Raw genomic sequence first — 16,605 nt, forward strand, 5'->3', positions numbered from 1 at the left:
AAAATCATTTCCAGGTGTTTCTGTCCAAATTCAGGTTGCACGTTTGAGTTCCGTCACGTCTGTGTCTGTGTCCTCAAGACCTTTATATTGAGTTCCTTTAACACCATCTCTCTTTCTCTGTGTCTGTGTCCTCAAGACCTTTATATTGAGTTCCTTTAACACAATCTCTCTTTCTCTGTGTCTGTGTCCTCAAGACCTTTATATTGAGTTCCTTTAACACCATCTCTCTTTCTCTGTGTCTGTGTCCTCAAGACCTTTATATTGAGTTCCTTTAACACAATCTCTCTTTCTCTGTGTCTGTGTCCTCAAGACCTTTATATTGAGTTCATTTAACACCATCTCTCTTTCTCTGTGTCTGTGTCCTTAAGACCTTTATATTCACAGATGGGGAGGATCAGGAGCTGAGGAGGAGAGCAGGTAAGACAATACACTCTTCCAAAGGTGGACAATGGAAGTACAAATAGGAGAGCAATTATTGTGTCACTGTACCTTTGTGATTGATGTTCGAGAGGCTCATAATATGTTATGTGTATTTGATACTCCATTATAACTGTCTCAACACCCTTTCTTATTCTCTCTGTCAGGGGCTAACGTCATCAACACCAACTGTTCAGCAGCACACACGCGGCAGGCCCTGTGCTGTAAGATGTCTGTGGAATACGACAAGTTCATCGAGTCACAGAGGAAGTGAGTGTTCAGTCACACTTTACCTTACTGCCTGTGTAACCGGTGGGATTTGAACACAGGTCTTGACCATAACACCAAGAGGAAATTGGTGACACTGATTTTGATCTCGCAGGCGAGGCTACCTCATCACGTGACCATGAGTAGCCATGTCTGCTACACCTGTTATTCCCCATCACATTACATGCTAAGAACTTAACTATAGATTAAGTCATTTATTATAATTGGCCAATAAGAAGCCAATTCAGAAGAAGTTCATGTTTACTCCTGCCTTGATCAGAGACCTGACGAAGTCCCACTTGCTCTGTGTTTAAAGTCCATTGCAGTCAAAACATGATTTGTATTTCCATACTATGAGGTGGAAATAATACTGTTGAATTGTAAAATGATGAGCTGTTTGAAAAGACCACCTGAAGTTTCAGCTTGTTTTGGAGAGATGGAGTTTTGGCCTGATTGGTGACATTCCAGGCAGTAGAATGTCCAATAGACCAATAAAAACAGTTCCAAAGATCTCTGCCAATTTATCTTTATTTAGGCAAGTCAGTTAAGAACAATTCTTGTTTTCAATGACGGCCTAGGAACAGTGCCTTGTTCAGGGGCAGAACGACAGTTTTTTACCTTGTCAGCTCGGGGATTCGATCAAGCAACCTTTCAGTTACTGGCCCAATGCTCTAACCACTAGGCTACCTGCCGCCAATAACAACTCCAGTTTTCCTCTCCCACCTCTGACCACTTCCAGACAGTCCAAGCAACATTCTGGCTTGAGAAATGACTCCTTGGTAAGAAGCTATTCTTGTTTCCTGTTGACGATTTGAATTGAAAACAATCACAGTTAGATTTGAATTTGGGAAACAATCACAGTAAGATTTGATATTGGGAAACGGCTGCATGGGACCTTTAATCCTGCTGCCTTTGTCAAGAGTACTGAGCCCCCCCCCCAGTTGAAGGTCAGTCAATCTGCAAAATTTGAACAAATTTGAAAGTTTCTTCAAGTGCAAACACAAAAACCATCAAGCACTATGATGAAACTGGCTCTCATGAGGACTGCCACAGGAAAGGAAGACCCAGAGTTACCTCTGCTGCAGAGGATAAGTTCATTAGAGTTACCAGCCTCAGAAATTGCAGCCCAAATAAATGCTTCAGAGTTCAAGTAACAGACACATCTCAACATCAACTGTTCAGTGGAGAGTGTGTGAATCAGCCCTTCATGGTTGAATTGCTGCAAAGAAACCACTACTAAAGGACACCAATAAGAAGAAGAGACTTGCTTGGGCCAAGAAACATGAGCAATGGACATTAGAACGGTGGAAATCTGTCCTTTGGTCTGATGAGTCCAAATGTGATCTTTTTGGTTCTAACCACTGTGTCTTTGTGAGACACACAGTACGGATGATCTCCACATGTGTGGTTCCCATCATGAAGCATGGAGGAGGTGGTGTGATGGTGTGCGGTTGCTTTGCTGGTGACACTGTCTGTGATTATATTAAGAATTCAAAACACACTTAACCAGCATGGCTACCACAGCATTCTGCAGCGACACGCCATCCCATCTGGTTTGCGCTTAGTGGGACTATCATTTGTTTTTCAACAGGACAATGATCCAACACACCTCCAGGCTGTGTAAGGGCTATTTGACCAAGAAGTAGAGTGATGGAGTGCTGCATCAGATGACCTGGCCTCCACAATAACCTGACCTCAACCCAATTGAGATGGTTTGGGATGAGTTGGACCGCAGAGTGAAGGAAAAGCAGCCAAGTGCTCAGCATATCAAATGAAATGTGGGAACTCCAAGACTGTTGGAAAAGCATTAAAGGTGAAGCTGGTTGAGAGAATGCCGAGAGTGTCATAAGCTGTCAAAGGCAAAGGATGGCTGGCTACTTTGAAGAATCTCAAATATAAAATATATTTTTATTCAACACTTTTTTGGTTACTACATGATTTAAATTATGTTATTTTAATAGGGTTTGTCTTCACTATTATTCTAAACTGTACAAAATAGCAAAAATAAAGAAAAACCCTTGAATGAGTAGGTGTTTCCAAACCTTTGACTGGTACTGTATATAGAAAAGTATGTGGACACCCCTTCAGATTAGTTGATTTGGATATTTCAGCCAGATCCGTTGCTGACAGGTGTATAAAATAGAGCACACAGCCATGCAATCTCCATAGACAAACATTGGCAGTAGAATGGCCATACTGAGGAGCTCAGTGATTTTCAACATTGCACCATCATAGGATGCCACCTTTCTAACAAGTCAGTTCGTCAAATTTCTGCCCTGTTAGAGCTGCCCCGGTCAACTGTACGTGCTGTTATTGTGAAGTGAAAACGCATAGGAGCAACAACGGATCAGCCGCAAAGTGGTAGGCCACACAAGCTCACAGAACAGGACTGCCAAGTGCGGTAGTGCTTAGCGCATAACATTTGTCTGTCCTCGGTTGCAACACTCTACTGCGTTCCAAACTGCTTCTGGAAGCAGCGTCAGCACAAGAATTGTTCGTTAGCAGCTTCATGAAATGGGTTTCAATGGCCGAGCAGCTGCACACAAGCCTAAGTTCACCATGCGCAATGCCAAGCGTCGGCTGGAGTGATGTAAAGCTCGACGCCATTGGATTCTGGAGCAGTGGAAACTGGGTTTAGCGGATGACAGGAGAACACTACCTGCCCCAATGCATATTGCCAACTGTAGAGTTTGGTGGAGGAGGAATAATGGTCTGGGGCTGTTTTTCATGGTTTGGACTAGGCCCCTTAGTTCCAGTGAAGGGAAAAGTTAACGCTATAGCATACAATGACATTCTAGACTATTCTGTGCTGTTCTAGACTTCCAACTTTGTGACAACAGTTTGGGGTTGGCCCTTTCCTGTTTCAGCATGACAATGCAAAGCGAGGTCCATACAAATAGGTGTGGAAGAACTTTACTGGCCCGCACAGAGCCCTGACCTCAACCCCGTCAAACACCTTTAGGATGAATTGTAACACCGACTGTGAGCCAGGCCTAATCGCCCAACATCCGTGCTCTAATGATCTTTTGGCTGAATGGAAGTCCCCGCAGCAATGTTTACAATCTAATGGAAAGCCTTCCCAGAAGAGTGGAGGCTGTTATAGAAGCAAAGGGGGGACTAACCATATTAATGCCCATGATTTTGCAATGAGATGTTCGACAAACAGGCGTCCACATACTTTTGGTCATGTAGTGTATATCTTAGATTCTCTGTGTGGTTGGTTAAGGAGGTCAACAGATGAATAGGACTAGGATGTTACTTGATGAACACCATCAACAACTTCTCAGTAACACTTTTAGAACTGTTCATGTAATAGCTTACATCTACCCCCCCCAGGTGGTTCTGCCATATGGATGATGATAACTATGTGATTGTACCCAGTCTGCTGAAGCTGCTGTCCTCCTACCACCACACGCAGGATGTTTATCTGGGCCGGCCCAGCCTTGACCACCCCATAGAGGCCGCAGAGAGGGTCAAGAGTGACGGATCTGTGAGTACATCCAGTGTCAGTCTGTTTGTTTCTTTCTCCATCCCTCCATCTGTCATTCTGTCTATACCTCCCTTCCTGTCTCTCTCTAACCCTCTCTCGTTCTCTCGAACCCTCTCTTGTTCTCTCTGACCCTTGTTGTCTTCTCCCAGGTGTCAGTGAAGTTCTGGTTTGCTACAGGAGGAGCAGGGTTCTGTATCAGTCGTGGTCTGGCCCTCAAGATGAGTCCATGGGCTAGGTGAGTTTTAACAGTTCAGCGTTTTTCAATGTTCTTCAGATGCACATATTATTGTGGCTGTTCAAGGTTAATTAAATGTAAAGGCAAAAATGTAGATTTCCGCCTAATTAGACACACCCAAAAGTAACTGCTTTTAATGAGCAGTTAAATAAGGACATGCATTGAACTTGGTATCACACCTGATAAGGACATGGTCAGAACATAGGAATGGCACAGTTCAGATCACACAAGATCAAGCACACACAAAGTAACTGTTTTTTTAGTGTTTTTTAATGTGATCTTTCATGGACAAGCTGTAAGTAGATGATTGATGAATAGAGTTGGAAACTCATCAGATGCCTTCCACAACAAGTCAAACACTTCTGGGAAACAAATGTGATTTATAGAAACAACAGCTCTAACTTTACAGATGTTTTAGTAAGAGGTATAAAAACAAAATTTCTACAATATCAACTTCTTCCAAACATTGTGGTGGTGTTAGGGAACATCCAAGTGTCCTTTCAACCTCCCAAACATCATCATCCTTTCTATGGGGAATAAAATGCAGGAATATAATAGGATCAATATTGCACTTGACAAATTTGACAAAACTGCATTATTCTCATTTAAAAGCAATATACTAAAAGATAACACCCAGCCTAAACTGTGTTACACATTCCCTGCTGGTGACTTGTGGCATCTGAGACTAACTCCCCTCCCCACTGGACATAGCTGGCCAGGGGGATTGTATACTGGCCCTTCACAACTGGCCAGGTGAGTGCAGCAAGCTCACCTCTGTCCACAAAGCATTTCTGAGTAGGAGTGCTGATCTCGGAGCAGTTTAGCTTTTTAGATCATAATGAATAAGATTATTTGGACACTGTCTGGAAAGTGCCTCAGACAGAGGTGTGAAACACATGCAGACACAATGCAAATAGTGTGGAGGGGGGCAAGGCTGAGTAGTATTTTTGTTTTCAGCCATCAATAATGTGTTGTTTTTGTTCACTCTGTTTTGGTGGGCCTGGCAGGGACCGGCTCCCCAGTGGGTGGGCACAGTACTCCCCTGCCTCCTAGTGGAAAACTAATTTGAATGATATTGCACAAACAGGACACAGTTACATAGGCCTATACTGTGTGTAGGCTAGACATACAGTTCAAAACACCAAAAAGCAGACCATAACAAAACAACAAAACTCTTATGTAAAAGCCATATACTAATATAGACAAAGCAAAACAGTGGGACACAGGTAGCCTACCTTTAGAAACAAAGCAACAAAGGCCATGAGAATTTGGTTACACAGAATATATACAACTTTTAGCAGCCTAGAAGGCCAGTATCCCGGAGTCGCCTCTTCACTGTTGGCATTGAGACTGGTGTTTTGTGGGTATTATTTGTGAAGCTGCCAGTTGAGGACTTGTGAGGCATATGTTTCTCAAATTAGACAGTCTAATGTACTTGTCCTTTTGCTCAGTTGTGCACCGGGGCCTCCCATTCCTCTTTCTATTCTGGTTAGGGCCAGTTTGCGCTGTTCTGTGAAGGGAGTAGGACACAGCGTTGTACGAGATCTTCAGTTTGTCAATTTCTTGCATGGAATAGCCATCTTTTCTCGGAACAAGAATAGACTGATGAGTTTCAGAAGAAAGGTCTTTGTTTCTGACCATTTTGAGCCTGTAATCGAACCCACAAATGCTGATGCTCCAGATACTCAACTAGTCTAAAGAAGGCAAGTTTTATTGCTTCTTTAATCAGAACAACAGTTTTCAGCTGTGCTAACATAATTGCAAAAGGGTTTTCTAATGATCAATTAGCCTTTTAAAATTATAAACTTGGATTAGCTAACACAACATGCCATTGGAACACAGGAGTGATGGTTGCTGATAATGGGCCTATGTACGCCTACGTAGATATTCCATTAAAAAAATCGGCCATTTCCAGTTACAATAGTCATTTTGCGGCGGCAGGTAGCCTGGTGGTTAGAGCGTTGGACTTGTAACCGAAAGGTCGCAAGATGGAATCCCCGAGCTGACAAGGTAAAAATCTGTCGCTCTGCCCCTGAACAAGGCAGTTAACCCACTGTTCCTAGACCGTCATTGAAAATAAGAATTTGTTCTTAACTGACTTGCCCAGTTAAATAAAGGTAAAATAAAAAATAATACAAATTTACCAAATTAGCAATGTGTACACTGTATTTCTGACCAATTTGAAGTTATTTTAATGGACAAAAAAATTGCTTTTCTTTCAAAAACAAGGACATTTCTAAGTGACCCCAAACTTTTGAGCAGTAGTGTATATAAAATATGTAAGTACTTTGGAATAATAGACAGAATATAGGATACACAGGACTGGACACAGTTATACTGTAAATACAAAGAACAAGACCACAACTATATAAAACATACTAAATACATATAGTATAGAAAGTTTACCACATTTTTTAACTACAGATATAAAACGGAATCCAATCTTTCTAGAAAACATTTTTCTCAGCCGGGTCAGTCATCTTGGTCCAGGTCGCCACTCAGCATCTGTGTCTGACTCCCAAAACATTTCCTCCAAAGCCTCTTTCTCAGTATACCTGGTTTTGTCATATTTTTACCCCCCTGTTGGGTAGTTTCCAACTGTTGCATTCATTAGAATTGTTGTTAAAACCGTTGCTACATATACTGTAGAGATACAGTACACATGAAAAGACCTCGGGAATCGATAGAACATCACTCAGAGATACACAAATACGAAAACATTCAAAATGAGGGAATCTTTCTTTTAAGCTATTATGCCAAACTGTTTTGAGCAGTTCACTCACTACCGCTTCTTCTCTCTCCTTTCTTTTCCTCTCATCCTCTCCCCTCCTCCTCCCCCCAGTCTGGGCAACTTCATCAGCACGGCGGAGAAGATCCGTCTCCCTGACGACTGCACCATGGGTTACATCATTGAGGCGCTGCTGGAGGTGACACTGACACACACACACCTCTTCCACTCCCACCTGGAGAACCTGCAGAGGCTTCCCACAGACACCGTGCTGGAGCAGGTAGGGGTGGGGAGGAGAGAAATAGAGGGAGACTGAGAGAGAAATACAACAGATCCCAATTGTTTTCAGCCATCAAAGAAAAACTGTGTGTCTGTGTCTAGGTCACTTTGAGCTACGGGGGATTTGAGAACAGGAGGAATGTGATCAGCATCGGAGGAACCTTCTCTCTGGTGGAGGACCCGACACGGTAAACAGACAAACATTCTCCCAACATCCATCCAACATTTACCCAACATTGCCAGGCACTAGAAAATTTAATGACACTGGTTTGCTTAACCTCTGCTGAATAGTGAGTGACATGTAAATGGTTATCCCCTCTCTCTCCACCAACACTTTTCTTTGTCTTATCATTTCCCTCTCTCCCCCCCTCCATATCCCCTCTCTCTACTTCCATCTGCCCTCACTCGCTCTTTCTCCCTCCCCTCAATATCTCTCTCCCTCAATCTCTTTCTGCCTCCATCTCTCCTCTCTCCCTCTGTCTGCCCTCTCTGTCTCTCTCTCTAGGTTTAAGACTGTCCACTGCCTCCTCTACCCAGAGACTGACTGGTGTCCTAGTATGGGTCACCATTGATGACCACTACAGTACAGCATATCTACAATACTTCCTACCGGCCTGGTTGACTGGTGTCCCTGTGTATGCTAGCTATATCATTGCCATGGCAAAATTATTACAAGGCTAAACAGGTTCACTGGCACCCAGGCTAACCCTACAGAACCACTTCACTCAGATCAAATGGCTAGACGTCTGTGGGTCTTTGAGAGGACATGAGGCGAGAGAAGATGAGGTAACTGGAGTGAGGATCGCTTTGGTCATGGTGGGATGATGAAGAAACACCCCACTACTCTTTATTATCACTAGTGTATCCTCCAGTCAACGCAGGAAGTTGCCACTGTTGGCTGTTGCCATATCGATGATTCACCACTCATTGCTTTTGTTGTAGCTTTGAATCCCAAACATACTATTGTGGTCCAGATATACAGTGGGGCAAAAAAAAGTATTTAGTCAGCCACCAATTGTGCAAGTTCTGCCACTTAAAAAGATGAGGCCTGTAATTTTCATCATAGGTACACTTCAACTATGACAGACAAAATAAGAGAAAAAAAAATCAAGAAAATCACATTGTAGGATTTTTAATGAATTTATTTGCAAATTATGGTGGAAAATAAGTATTTGGTCACCTACAAACAAGCAAGATTTCTGGCTCTCACAGACCTGTAACTTCTTCTTTAAGAGGCTCCTCTGTCCTCCACTCGTTATCTGTATTAATGGCACCTGTTTGAACTTGTTATCAGTATAAAATACACCTGTTCACAACCTCAAACAGTCACACTCCAAACTCCACTATGGCCAAGACCAAAGAGCTGTCAAAGGACACCAGAAACAAAATTGTAGACCTGCACCAGGCTGGGAAGACTGAATCTGCAATAGGTAAGCAGCTTGGTTTGAAGAAATCAACTGTGGGAGCAATTATTAGGAAATGGAAGACATACAAGACCACTGATAATCTCCCTCGATCTGGGGCTCCACGCAAGATCTCACCGCGTGGAGTCAAAATGATCACAAGAACGGTGAGCAAAAATCCCAGAACCACACGGGGGGACCTAGTGAATGACCTGCAGAGAGCTGGGACCAAAGTAACAAAGCCTACCATCAGTAACACACTACGCCGCCAGGGACTCAAATCCTGCAGTGCCAGACGTGTCCCCCTGCTTAAGCCAGTACATGTCCAGGCCCGTCTGAAGTTTGCTAGAGAGTATTTGGATGATCCAGAAGAAGATTGGGAGAATGTCATATGGTCTAAAATATAACTTTTTGGTAAAAACTCAACTCGTCATGTTTGGAGGACAAAAAATGCTGAGTTGCATCCAAAGAACACCATACCTACTGTGAAGCATGGGGGTGGAAACATCATGCTTTGGGGCTGTTTTTCTGCAAAGGGACTATGATGACTGATCCGTGTAAAGGAAAGAATGAATGGGGCCATGTAGTGAGATTTTGAGTAAAAACCTCCTTCCATCAGCAAGGGCATTGAAGATGAAACGTGGCTGGGTCTTTCAGCATGACAATGATCCCAAACACACCACCCGGGCAACAAAGGAGTGGCTTCGTAAGAAGCATATCAAGGTCCTGGAGTGGCCAGATCTCAACCCCATAGAAAATCTTTGGCGGGAGTTGAAAGTCTGTGTTGCCCAGCAACAGCCCCAAAACATCACTGCTCTAGAGGAGATCTGCAAGGAGGAATGGGCCAAAATACCAGCAACAGTGTGTGAAAACCTTCTGAAGACTTACAGAAAACGTTTGACCTCTGTCATTGCCAACAAAGGGTATATAACAAAGTATTGAGATAAACTTTTGTTATTGACCAAATACTTATTTTCTACCATAATTTGCAAATAAATTCATTAAAAATCCTACAATGTGATTTTCTGGATTTTTTTTCTCATTTTGTCTGTCATAGTTGAAGTGTACCTATGATGAAAATTACAGGCCTCTCATATTTTTAAGTGGGAGAACTTGCACAATTGGTGGCTGACTAAATACTTTTTTGCCCCACTGTATCTTTGAAGAAGTATTAATGTATTTAGATGACTGTTGAAAAGGTACCTTAAGATGCTGAACATGGTTAAATGTATTTGCTTTTAGGTCCCAAAAATGTACTGGACTGGTGTTTTATTATGAGGGCTGATGACCAGAAATCCTCAGAGGTGAATATCTGATATCAGTGTTACATTAAGTAATGCCGTTTGTGATTGTTTAACGGAGTCAAGAACATAGCGTAGGCTCACTCCACAGCTTGCTTGAAATGATCCTTTTGTATAGGTCAAACGTGTGTTTGCGAGCAGAGGATCACTAGTCGCCTGGTATGGGGACAGGGACAGTGGAGGAAGCCATACTGTTAGCAGCATATTGAGGTTCACTTTAGACAACCCTTGATGTGCCCCTCGTGTCCTTAAGTTAATTTCTTACGAGAAGAGGTTTCAAACTGGTGTCTGTACATGTGTGTGTGCAACCTAACTACTCAGTCAGAATGATTTTAACGTCTTATAGCCAAAGATGATGCTAGTGCCTTATGTTTCAGTCAACTAGACTTTGGAAATGCACATGACAAATGTTTTAAAGGAATGAAACTGTGATCATACTGTATGAATAAAAATGTGTGCACCACACACACACACACACACACACACACACACACACACACACACACACACACACACACACACACACACACACACACACACACACACACACACACACACACACACACACACACACACACACACACACCTGCAGTAACCAAAACAGACTCTGAACATGAGCTCCCTATCTTAAAGATCATTCATGAGATCTTTGTTGTTGCCTCTAAGTGTTTCCCACAATCCATGTTACAAGTTATTTCTCTGTCAAAAAGACACGTTTTGCACTCTTCTCAATTCCTGTGTATAATATTTCTGTGTATTAAAAGTTACGGTAGTGTTGTAATGTGTGAGCTTGAGCTGGAAGTACATGTCTTTTCCTGATGGCTCACGCTCTCCATTTTTGCACAAAAACACTAGAATCCAAAAGCAGAATCTCTTTCCCCACTGCAGGTCAGTGTCAGAGAGGGAGATGGGAGTCTGACTCAGACTCCAGTCAGGATGTGATTTTTCCTCATCTTCTGTCCTCCTTTTTACCGTTGATGTATTATTTTGTGTTGAATAAAGCACGTTTTGCAGCATTACAAAACAACACCACTACTCTCTCGTCCCTTTGCTTCAGATTCATAGTTGTTTTTAGCATAATTATTAAGACCATCAAGTACATACACAGTGATGCACAACAGGACAGTGGAACAATGCTGGTGTACTTACTGTTCTTATTACAGAAAGAACTAATGAAAGAGGCAGATCTGTTTGAGGTAGCATAATCAGCTTGGTTCTCACCCTTTGGAACAACATGTTCTTGGCCCATGAATCTGTCAGTGAGCTAATCCAGTGTTTCCCAACAGTACACGTTCACATTTTAGCTCTGACAAACACATGATTCCACTTATCAACTAACCATCAAGCCTTACCCCTATACATATCTACCTCTATCACTCCGGTATCCCTGCACATTGTAAATATGGTACTGGAACTGACCCTGTTTATAGTATGCTTACTTTCTCATGTTCTTATTTTTATTGTGTTTTTGTTTTACCTTATGTAACTTTTTGTATTACATTTATTAATTACTGCATTGTTGGGTTTAGCACTTGAAAGAAAGGCATTTCACTGTGCTTGTGCATGTGACATTGAAACTTGATTCAACTCAATTGAGGGATTCAAGTGTGTTTGTCCAGGGCCACAACAAAAATGTGTGCTGTTGGGGGTTCTTGAGAACTGGAGTTGGGAAAAACTGAGTTAATGCATTGAGGCCTATGTAATGTTTGACTGGAACATAATTGTCCAGATGGCATTATATTTATGCCTGATTACGTCACACTCCACTTTATCCTATCACAAACTGCCATCAATACAACCTCATTTTCAGCAGAGTGGAACGATTACTCTGAGATAATTGCTTTATGCACTGGGGTAGTAATTTCTCTCTCACGAGCTATGTTTCCATCCAATTGATGACAGATTTTAATGTAAATATTCTAAAATCGGCATAAAGAAATATGCACATTTTCCCACCCGAGATGTTTACATCAAATTGACTTGCTGCGGGAAAAAGTTTGTGTGTGATGAGGTAGTGCACATAAAAATACATTTTTCAGTTACACGTGTACCGAATAAAAAATACAAGTAAAATGGGCTTCTGTTGTATTTTCTATGGTTTTCTCTCCAAAAAAGGTTGCGTTCTATAGCGAGTGCGCCCACTCTGGTATTGTCACATGCACTCTTGCCAACAGCTGAGTCTAACGTGGAGGACTAAACACCATATCATTTTGTGACTTCCAAATGTACTTTTATGATGGTTAGTATATCAATAATTGCACATGAATGCGTTTCCACCACCATTTTCACATAATTAATTTGACAGAAAAAAAGATCCCATCATGTCGAACAAACAACTGATCTGTCTGCATTTTCTTACGAGATGTCGCTAAGCCAATAGATGACGCCGCTGTTATGTATATCTGAATGTGATACTATATAGTACTATTGAGCCAAGTTAAGCATAAAGACTTTATAATCAACATTACCTTGCTCTTGTATAGACTAAATACCATACAAAACATGGTGTCAGAACCAAAACATAGGTATATCCTTGACGAATCAAAATATCAAAACAACACAGGGATAAATGCACAGTAGGAAGGGACGTGCCAACTAGCTACAAAAAATTACAACGACAACAGTGGCTTACCCAGTAATTCCAGTACCAGAGCCTGTGGGCATGAAAAGCGATACATACAATAACTGGACATTCTTTCCAGCGCAACGGGAAAACTATGAGATAGCTGCCAGTCTGGACAAAAAGGAATACAAAGTCGGCATAGTAACACTGCTAACTGTGATGGGAAAGGAATGACATCTCTTACAGCGGCCTCTTCATATGCCCGAAGCAGAGAAAACTGACCCGGTAAAAAGTATAGAGGCGCTACAGAAACAGTTTGAGCCATCCAGGAACGTGATTTAATGCTTGTCAACAAAGTCAGTGTGAAACATCAGAGCAGTACATTGCAAAATCTGAGGAAGCTTGCAGACGTAAGTTTTGCGCATTTACAAGAGGAACTAGTTCGTGACAGGCTTGTCATAGGCACTAAAGGGAAAGTTGCACGATTGCGAATGTTCAGAGAATCGACACTCACACTGAACAAAGCCATTGACGTGTAGTTCAAGTGAACTAGCACAAAGGAAAATCAGGAAAATTGGTGGAGGTGAACCAGAGACTGTACATTATACCTCCTGTGAGCAACATTCAGAATCAAAACGCCAAACATATAACAGACAGAGTTTACAGGAGAAAAACAAAAATAGAATGCCAAATGACTTGGCATGTTATTGCTGTGCCCAGCATATGGTGTCACCTGTAAATGATGTGGCAAACAAAACCATGCCAGAATGTGTAAACAAGCACAACACAAACCTCAACTCAATCTATTAGAGGAAGAATGAGTCAGATGACTAAACAACAGATGAAAAGTCTCACAGGATAATTCTGTGGAAGACAAGGCAGAAATATGGTTCATTAACTTTAAGCTAGCTCCACTCAGTGATGAGCCATTGACATTTGACCCCAGCCATACAATTACATGTAAACTAGACACAGGATCAACAATGAATGTCATCAACTATGGGGACCTCCAGCGAGTCATGCAAGATAAGAATCCAGTTCTCCTACCCAGGAAAGCTCCACTCAAACTATATGACGGCACACTGATAAAGCCAACAGGAGAACGCAATCTCAAAGCAGATCATGATGTAAAAAAATATAACATCAAATTTCAGGTCATGGAGACATCCCAGCTTCCTCTGCTGTCAGCTGACACGTGTGAAAGACTCAACCTACTACATGTGAACCACAGCCATGTGTTACATCACGTTGACACCCCAATCACCACATCCACTGAGGTCATCATGACAACTGAGGAGATCATCTCCAAGTACAAGGAAGTGTTCGATGGGCTCGGCTGCACCTAGAAGTAGACAGTGCAGCCCGTCTTATCCAGCAGCTACCAAGACAGATCCCTATTTCACTGAATGAAAGGATCACAAAGGCCATCGATTCAATGGACAATGCAGACACCATCACGAAAGTCAGAGACAACACCGTGGATCACCAACATGGTTGTCATTGAAAAACCTGATAAACCATGAATATGCATGACCCACAGTGCACTCAACAAAGCCTTAATGAGATTGCACATCCAGTTCAAATCTAATTTTATTTGTCACATGCGACGAATACAACAGGTACAGGTACCTTACTGTGAAATGCTTACTTACAAGCCTGTAACCAACAATGCAGTTCAAGAAATAGAGTTACAAAAATATTTACTAAATAAGATAAAGTAAAAAATGTAATAAAAAGTACCACAATAAAATAACATAACAATAACAAGGCTTTATACAGGGGGTACAGGTACCGAGTCAATGTGCAGGTTAGTCAAGGTCATTTGTACATGTAGGTAGGAGTAAAGTGACTATGCTTAGATAATAAACAGCAAGTAGCAGCAGTGTAAAAACAAAGGGGGTGGGGTCAATGTAAATAGTCCCGGTGGCCATTTGATTAATTGTTCGGCAGTCTTATAGCTTGGGGGTAGAAGCTGTTAAGGAGCCTTTTGGACCAAGACTTGGCGCTCTGGTACTGCTTGCTGTGCGGTATCAGAGAGAACAGTCTATGACTTGGGTGACTGGAGTCTTTGACACATTTTTGGGCCTTCCTCTGATACTGTCTAGTATATACTGTACATTTGTAGTCAGAAGTTTACATACACTTAGATTGGAGTCATTAAAACTCACACATTTCTTGTTAACAATCTATAGTTTTGGCAAGTGGGTTAGGACATCTACTTCATCTACTTCAAATCAATCAGATTTGTGAACATGGTCCCTAGCTGTGTGTTGCCGCTTTCCATGTTGTCTGTTGACTGTAGCTTGTGAAGTGTGGAAACACTGTTGCTTTTATGAATTTTGTCTTGCTGCTTTTTGTTCTATGTTGCTATGTCTGTATGCTATGTCATGCTTGTCCTATGTTGCTCTGTCTGTATTCTATGTATTGCTTGTCCTATGTTGCTCTGTCTGTATTCTATGTATTGCTTGTCCTACGTTGCTATTGTCTATATTGTAATAATTTTTAATAACCTGCCCAGAGACTGCGGTTGAAAATTAGCCGGCTGGCTAAAACAGGCACTTTTACTGAAACGTTGATTAATGTGCACTGTCCCTGTAAAAATAAAATAAACTCACTCAAACTTTGTGCATGACACAAGAAATGTTTCCAACAATTGTTTACAGACATATTATTTCACACTGTATCACAATTCCAGTGGGTCAGAAGTTTACATACACTAAGTTGACTGTGCCTTTAAACAGCTTGGAAAATTCTAGAAAGTTATAGCATGGCTTTAGGAGCTTCTGATAGGCTAATTAACATAATTTGAGTCAATTGGAAGTGTACCTGTGGATGTATTTCAAGGCCTATCTTCAAACTCAGTGCCTCTCTGCTTGACATCATGGGAAAATCAAAATAAATCAGCCAAGACCTTTCCAAACACCTGAAGGTACCACGTACATCTGTTCAAACAATCGTATGCAAGTATAAACACCGTGGGACCACGCAACCGTCATACCGCTCAGGAAGGAGATGTGTTCTGTCTCCTAGAGATGAATGTACTTTAGTGCAAAAAGTGCAAATCAATCCCAGAACAACAGCAAAGGACCTTGTGAAGATGCTGGAGGAAACGGGTACAGAAGTATCTATATCCACAGTAAAACGAATCCTATATCGACATAATCTGAAAGGCCGCTCAGCAAGGAAGAAGCCACTGCTCCAAAACCGCCATACAAAAGTCAGACTATGGTTTGTAACTGCACATGAGGACAAAGATCATACTTTTTGGAGAAATGTCCTCTGGTCTGATGAAACAAAAATAGAACTGTTTGGCCTTAATGACCATTGTTATGTTTGGAGGAAAAAGGGGGAGGCTTGCAAGCCGAAGAACACCATCCCAACCGTGAAGCATGATGCTGCCAGCCCCGTGTTATGGGGGTGCTTTGCTACAGGAGGGACTGGTGCACGTCACAAAATAGATGGCTTCATGAGGAAGGAACATTATGCAGATTTATTGAAGCAACATCTCAAGACATCAGTCAGGAAGTTAAAGCTTGGTCGCAAATGGGTCTTCCAAATGGACAATGACCCCAAGCATACTTCCAAAGTTGTGGCAAAATGGCTTAAGGACAACAAAGTCAAGGTATTGGAGTGGCCATCTGAAAGCCCTGACCTCAATCCTATAGAAAATTTATGGGCAGAACTGAAAAAGCGTGGAGAGGCCTACAAACCTGACTCAGTTACACCAGCTCTGTCAGGAGGAATGGGCCAAAATTCACCCAACTTATTGTGGGAAGCTTGTGGAAGGCTACCCGAAACGTTTGACCCAAGTTAAACCATTTTAAAGGCAATGCTACCAGACACGAATTGAGTGTATGTAAACGTCTGACCCACTGGGAATGTGCTGAAATAAAGAAAAGCTGAAATAAATAATTCTCTCTAC

The 16,605-nt window shown here is 41.9% G+C and overlaps 1 protein-coding gene across 1 annotated transcript; it reads left to right on the top strand.

The window, feature by feature from the left end:
- Nucleotides 1-368: 368 nt before the first annotated feature.
- Nucleotides 369-8,495, top strand: LOC124018423 (beta-1,3-N-acetylglucosaminyltransferase radical fringe; the record flags this gene model as incomplete). The annotated part of the gene is made up of 7 exons (XM_046333732.1): nucleotides 369-417; nucleotides 585-687; nucleotides 4,021-4,174; nucleotides 4,324-4,409; nucleotides 7,252-7,417; nucleotides 7,519-7,604; nucleotides 7,922-8,495. Coding segments are annotated over 7 exons (711 nt in total), but the record flags the coding sequence as incomplete, so codon positions are not given.
- Between the last annotated feature and the right edge of the window lie 8,110 nt (nucleotides 8,496-16,605).

The sequence above is a fragment of the Oncorhynchus gorbuscha genome, unplaced genomic scaffold, assembly GCF_021184085.1.
Source record: "Oncorhynchus gorbuscha isolate QuinsamMale2020 ecotype Even-year unplaced genomic scaffold, OgorEven_v1.0 Un_scaffold_51:::fragment_2:::debris, whole genome shotgun sequence".
Lineage (NCBI taxonomy): Eukaryota > Metazoa > Chordata > Actinopteri > Salmoniformes > Salmonidae > Oncorhynchus > Oncorhynchus gorbuscha.